Source organism: Gossypium hirsutum, chromosome D02 (assembly GCF_007990345.1).
Source record: "Gossypium hirsutum isolate 1008001.06 chromosome D02, Gossypium_hirsutum_v2.1, whole genome shotgun sequence".
In the NCBI taxonomy this organism is placed as follows: Eukaryota; Viridiplantae; Streptophyta; class Magnoliopsida; order Malvales; family Malvaceae; genus Gossypium; species Gossypium hirsutum.
In genome coordinates, this window is record NC_053438.1 from 53,596,859 (window position 1) to 53,604,078 (window position 7,220).

At 32.3% G+C, this 7,220-nt stretch overlaps 1 protein-coding gene across 1 annotated transcript; it reads right to left on the reverse strand.

The window, feature by feature from the left end:
• Positions 1 to 280: 280 nt before the first annotated feature.
• On the reverse strand, positions 281 to 2,463 carry LOC107909893 (pectinesterase). Its single transcript, XM_016837593.2, has 2 exons — positions 1,471 to 2,463; positions 281 to 1,200 (listed from the first exon to the last, which is right to left on the reverse strand). Exons 1-2 carry the CDS (start codon positions 2,366 to 2,368, stop codon positions 512 to 514), a joined length of 1,587 nt encoding a protein of 528 aa, XP_016693082.1. The 5' UTR covers positions 2,369 to 2,463; the 3' UTR covers positions 281 to 511.
• Between the last annotated feature and the right edge of the window lie 4,757 nt (positions 2,464 to 7,220).

Here is a 7,220-nt window from a genome sequence, read left to right on the forward strand (position 1 = left end):
AACTTAAGAGAGGAATCATTTTGCTCCTTCATCTAATTTATATGGACCAATTTATTCATATTTCAATAGAAGAATTAAAATACAATATAATACTTTAATCGATTTATACAAATATAATATAACTCAAACTTAAAATGTCAAAGTTGGTATAGTTAGCCTAATAGCTTGATGAAATGAGAAATTCTGCTTTTGTGTGATTGACAACCATACAAGCATGCACTAATATTATCTTTTAAAATATATTTCTAATTTGTACGAAAAATTAATTAAAAAAAAAAACAGCAACGTAAACGCATGGTATTAATTCCAATTATACAACAGTTTTATTTTCTTTTTCCACTTTTGACATGTTTTTTAGAATCACTTTTGACAAATTCAACCATATAATAATATTACTATCTCCTATGTATACTGACTCGTGCTATATTATAAAGCGAAGTAATTTCAACATCTGGGTCACTTTCCTATTTACATTTTCCAAATGGGAAAATAAACCCAATCAAGAAAATTATCACAGTCCAACATCAAATGGCACTCCGGTGCCCGGAATCCAAGAATTTCCCGCCAAAAAATTCCCCACGGTGAATTTTGCGGCTTCTGTGGCACCTATAACATGATATCCACCCCATTTCACCCTTCCACTAGTATCTGCTCCACTACCGGTGTTCATATACTCAGCATAGTAAAGAGTACTCAAAGCAAAATTTCCACTCCATGGTAACCAACCTTCTCTATCAATCAGTCCATCCAAAGTGCTTTTCATGAACACAGTTCTTGAATATTTCTGCCATGGCCTCCCCAAATAACTCTTGAACGAACCCTGAACCGCCTTCATATCCGACGACGCTGTCACTCGTGAATTGTGGATGACTATGCCCGTATTCTCATTCTGGTCGGTTCTCCCTTGTGCCGTGACGGTGTTCTTTTGGCCGCTCATTGGTCGACGGATGTAGATGTTGCAGCTCTGGAAAACGGCAACGGCATCACCGAATATGAAGTCCACAGTTCCATAAATGTCGCAGTCGCGATAAAATTGGCGTTGAGAGTAGACGTATAAGGTATCTTGGTAACCTTTGAAGCTGCAACGGTAGAAAACCGAGAAATCGGAGCCAGACCGGAGGGCCACCGCCTGGTGTTTCTGGGGTCCGGCGGTGTTCTCGAAGGTCATATCACGAGCTATGAAGCCGTCACCCGAAACACCTGAAAGAAGAAATTAACGACTCTTAATTATTAAGTTGTTGGTCAAAAAGGTAGAAAAGGATGTTTATTTACCTTTTTTTACTATTATTTTTTCGTTATGTTGTAGAAAGTAATGTTTGATGATTGTTATTTTTTTAATCATTACTTTTAGCGATTGTTGGTGAAATAGGGGACAGACAAAAAGTTGTCAAAATTGACTTGTGTTTTTACTATTAAAATTTTTTTTACTTAATTGAACAAAATTTATGCATGTTGCATGAAAGAGCTTACCAACAGTTGCTGAACGAAAAGTGGTTGTGATTTGAGCATTCTTGCTACCGGTAACGATGGTGGCATCAATACCATCCCCAACCAACATTATATTTTTAGCTGATCTCTTAATATCCACATTTTCCTTATAAACTCCAGCTTTCACGTATATAACAGTTCTTTTGCCCCCACCAGCTGCTGCCACAGCTTCCGTTATGGTCTTAAAGTTACCAGAGCCATCTTGGGCCACCACAATATCGGCTTTTGGTGGTGCACCGGTAGTTTGCAAGAGCTTCCTATCGGCAACCGAAAGCCAAGCCGGAAATCCGTCGGAAAGTAGGCGTCGATTGGCAACTTGTTTAGCGAAGTTACTATGGGAAGTAGAGGATGTAACAGTGGTGGCCTTGTTTATGGCTAGAGAATTGCTGATCAACTTGGTAATGTTTCCTAACATGGATGGTAAGGCTTGTAAATGAGAGGCTAGATTGAAGTCAATGAAGCCATTTTGACAGGTTTGTTGGTTGGCAATTGCTGCACTTAACCAGGTTTGAGAATCAATTTGATTGTTAGTGGTCTTGGATAGATTAAGATGGTGAATGGTGTCCTCATAAAGTTCCACGCAATCGTTCCAGGCTAACTTGGCTCGTTGGTCGAAAGAACTCGAGTCCATCGACGAGACGAGCTGGTGAGCTTGAACTGCTTGGCTAAGGGTCACCTGAATGGCAACATCGCGGAACGAGAATTGGGTTTGATCGAGGTTTGCTGCAACATGAAGACTATTTCCCATGTAAAAGTTGCACACATCAGGGTACGGGGTTTGGGTACAGGAAGTTATGGTGGCACCATTGACGAAGTTGCCTAGCGGAAAAATGAAGAAATGGGTGAGGAAAAATGTTAGGATAACAACAAGCTTATCCATGAAGACCACTCAAAAGTTATGAGATGGAAGGAAGAGCTAATTAGAGATTTACAAAGGGTTTTTCAAGTTTGAGTTTGGTGGAAAGAGAGGGAGGGAAAAGGGGTTTATATAGAGGCAGCAATGGCTTAGTTTGGTGGGACAATGCATCAACTTTTAGGGTTAATAGTCAAAATCAAAATACTAATGGGGCCATGCAATGTGATCTTTGAAGTTTAGGGATTTATGGTTGTTTTTGAATGCCTCATTGGGTTTTGCCATTTTCATCTCTCTTTTTTACCCATAGTTTATTATTTTATTTTATTAATAAATAAATAAATATAAAATGGTGAAAACATTGACTCCTTAGTATTTGAAGCCTTAATATATATAACTTTAAAAATTGGTCCCATAAGCGAGCAGCAGTGAAGAATTTTCCAAGTTGGTCTCGCAGTCATTGTACCCTCGACAACTTTAAACATGGACTCGTGAGTCTTAGTACCATTACTTTGTTTTTTCTTCAACATGTCGTCTAAAAAGGCTTCTTTTATTACAAGAGTTATATTATTTTAACTTGTTATCTTATGTTCTAATTTCATGTTCTCACATATAAATCCTTAATTGTAATCAACAAATGTGCATTTGTTTTCTTGACAGGGAGAAATCTTCTTGCCTACGTGTTGGAAGTATATATATATATATAGTTTCAACAGTAAAAGCAATAATTAATTTAACCTTTTAGAACATTGTAAAAATGACCGATATTCATTTTTCAACTCCTTTTGACCCACTTTTGATTTTTGATTTGATCCTCCAACATTATAGAAAGTCATTTTAATTCTCTATTAAATTTTTTACTTTTTTAAACCCTTAAATTTACATAGTTTATCAAATAATTTTTACACCTTTTTAATAATTTTTTATTTTTTTAATTTTAAAAAAATAATTGTTGACGTGGCAATTCAAATATTTTTCATGTTAGTAAACTTAATACATATTAATTTTTTATTCATTTTAAGATATAAATTTAATATAATTAAAAAATAAAAAATTACATAAAAGACTAAAATGATTTTTTACGAAAGATTAATAAATCATTATACCATATTTTTTAAGCATTTTCACTTGGTATACCTATCCTGGCTGCTCCTTTCTTTCACCAACCGACTTCCAGAACCGAAAAACTAAAATTAAATTTAAATAGAAATGTTTAGGAAGTTTACGAAATACAAATTAAAAATTCTGCTTACTAAACTCAATTTGATTTTTTAATTATTTGATTTAAAATTAAAATTAATTATTATTTTATATTTAGAATAGTAACAATAACTTAAATTTTTTATATAAATTTAAAAGAACATATAAAAGTTATTGGGTTTTATTTATTTATTTATGAGAAAAACATAAAATAAAGTTTATTTTATCAAAATAAATTTAAAAATCAAAAAACAAAAAATTAATATAAAAATAAAAAACTATCCTGAACCGAGTTATGATCAACAGAATTGATATTACTCTTTAACCAAAACCTTCTTCACATGAGCTCTCACTTCTTTTATTATCTATATTTCTAGGGATTCTAGTTTCTTTAATATCTCGAATCCGCAAAATTCCATGACCAAGGGATAAGTATAGGCCTTGGCCCTGATAAAATTATATATTTAGTCCCTCAAAAAATGATTATCCAATTATGTCATTTTAGTAAAAAATTACAATTTTTATAATTTTATTTTGGTGGTTTTGAATTCCAACAAGGGGTTGCGGTTAAATAAAACCATTTGCTTTTCCATTTTCAATCAAATTATTAATAAAATATTTACAGTATTTAATTTAAAAAAGAATCTGAATATTTATAATAACAAATTTGTTTATAAAAGAAGATATATATATATATATATATATATAAGGGTGAAGAGATTGAGTCAGGAGTCTTTGCACCCTTAAAAACTTCAGAGTTGGTCGTATAGGCGACAAGTGAAGAATTTAGTTGGTTATTATGTCTTGGGTTACTTCCAACAAGTCGTCCTAAGGCTTCGTCCATTGTTTTCTTATTTAACTTGATTTACTTACTTTAATCACATCTAAAATCCTTCAATGCAATAAACAAAGGTGCTTTGTTTTCTTGATAGGGAGAAATCTTCCTTCCTGCGTAAAGAAAATTCTAGACATTGAAATTATATAGATGTGTTTTTCTAAATTTAAACATCAAAATCAGTAATTAATTTAATATTTAGAAATTTATAGAAAGGGACACATTGTCACTTATCAAGACCCCGTGACTGACTTTAAAAGGTATATCATATTGTGTTTGCGTTAAAAACACTCCTTAGAAAAATCAAATTAAAATTGAATTTGTTTGGATGAGTATTTAACTTTTTTTTTTCTAAATTACATAATTGAGTCTTAGCTTGATTGGTATAAATATTGTTGTTAATATAGGAGGATGTGAGTTTGAGTGCACCGCAACGCATTATCCTTCTATTTATGAGTTGAGGAGGGACTACATGTAATATTAAGAATTGTGCCAAAAAAGAACAAATATGAAATTAAATTTAATATGGAAATCACTTATCACCATATCTTCATTAATTGTAATTATATATAGAAGATGTGGGTATGAGATCTTCTTGGTGAAACGATACGAGATATATAGTGATTAGTAAGGGTGAACAAAACTCGATTCGACTCGAAAAAATAAAAAAAATACGAATTTTGAGTTAAACGAATCGAGTTATTCGAATCAACTCGATTTTTTTTTTGGAATTTCGAGTTCGAATCGAGTTGAGTTTTCGAATTCGAATAATTCGAATATCAAACTATAATATTTTACCTTTTTACCCTAAACTCTCAAATTTTTTTACTTTTCCCTCAAAACTTTTACTCCTTCCCACTTTCCCCCCAAAACTTTTACTCCCCTCCCCTCCCAACCCCCCAATCTACCCAAAATCCATTTCCCACCAAAATTTTACTCTTCTATTTAATTTTTCTCAAAATTTTACTCCCCAAAACCCTCAAAACCTTTTATTTTCCCCCAAAATTTTTACTCCCTCCCACTTTTCCCCTAAAACTTTTATTCTCTTCTCATCCCACCTCCCATCTACCCCAAACCCTCCCCCCTCCAATTTTTTTAATATTTTCCCTCCAAAATTTTACTCCCCCTATTTACTTTCCCTCAAACTTTTATTCCCCAAAACTTTTTATTTTCCCCCTAAACTTTTACTTATCACCCTTTACTCTCAAATAAAAAATTAAAATTATCCAAAAAAAATCACTAAACATAAATAGTAATAATTTTATTTATATATACTATTTATATTATTGAATTGTTTAGTCATATTGAATATTTATATTAAAATTGAATTCTTAATTATGCCATAAAATATTCGTGTTAAAATTTTATATTGGTATCAATTTCACATTTTATTTTTAAAATAACTTTTATTAAAAAATCATATTTTTATATTTAATATATTTTTTAATTCCAAAATACATAGTGACAAGAATCTGAAGATAATTGAAATAACTAAGCAAACAAATAAGCTAACCAGTATATAAAAAATTAATAAATAAATTATGAGGTGATGAAAGTTAATAAAAAATTTGATTAAGTTGGACAAATTTTTTTACGATGGGTGACAACGGTTACAAGGACCCAAAATTATTTTTTAAAATTTAACTCGAACAAATATATTCGATTCGATCGAATGCTCACCCTGGTTGAAGTAATTGTTAGAACTTGTGACATTGCCACTTGGCTTAATTGGGAAAGGGATATACATAAAGTATCTAACTTTCATTATCCGCTCTCACTTTATTAGTTATTTTGTTGAAACCTGATTATGACTTTAGAGGTTATAATAAAATTATGAAAAGCCATTTAACCTCTTTTTGCTCGTAATTCCTTACAAATGGATGGTTCTTTTGGATTATACGTGAAAAGCATTTATTTACTTTGACTATAATATCTTATGTATCAATATCATCCCTTCAGTTGTCACAAGATTGGTTAATAAAGCTCATCAGTTTAATATATTTCAAACAAATGAATGGATTTTTATATAAAAATATTTTACAAGAAAACAATATGTTTGGTGTTTCAAACACTGCTTAATTAACTTGCAATATATACATTTATGGAGGTTAACTAGCGATCAGGTCATTTTTATGAATAAAATGTGAAATGTCAACCTGTTTCCCCACTTCTTTCGCTTTCTTTCAGTGTTTCACAAATAGTAAAACTCCTAACACGGTTTGACTCGTGACTTCATGAACTCAGCATGACAGCCATTGACCCCAAAACTCATCCACTTTTAATTACAACCACCAATTATTTCCCTTTTTTTAGATACGTGTATTTTATTATATCATAATTGTATGAGCCCATTTTGCCCGGGCCCAGTGCAAAACAAAAACAAAATAAAAATAATAAACCCAAAAGTAACAGCCCATTTACAAACCCAAACTCTGACCCAAAATTCAAACCCAAACAAATCAAAATCCTAAAGCCCAAATGGCCCAAAATCTAAAACATTTTTCAGCAAAATTCAGCAGCAAACCCTAGCTGGCCGCCGCATGCCTCGCGTGGCCTCCTCGTCTGCCACGCCCAGCTCTCCATGCCACCATGTCGGCCACCTGCTCCTCCTCCACTACCAGCACCTCCATACCCTGCAAGATCAAGACAAAAAACAGGATAGAATAATAGAAAAAGGATGTAAAATGGGTTATAAAACCCGAAATGAAAAACGGAAACAGGGGGTTTTTTCTTTGGGTTCTTCTTCTTTTTTTTTGTTTGTTTTTTTCGGCATTTGAATACAAAAAAACAGAAGTTAGAGTTTTAAAAAAAATACATAGATCTCTGAGATAGCAAGCATTCGGA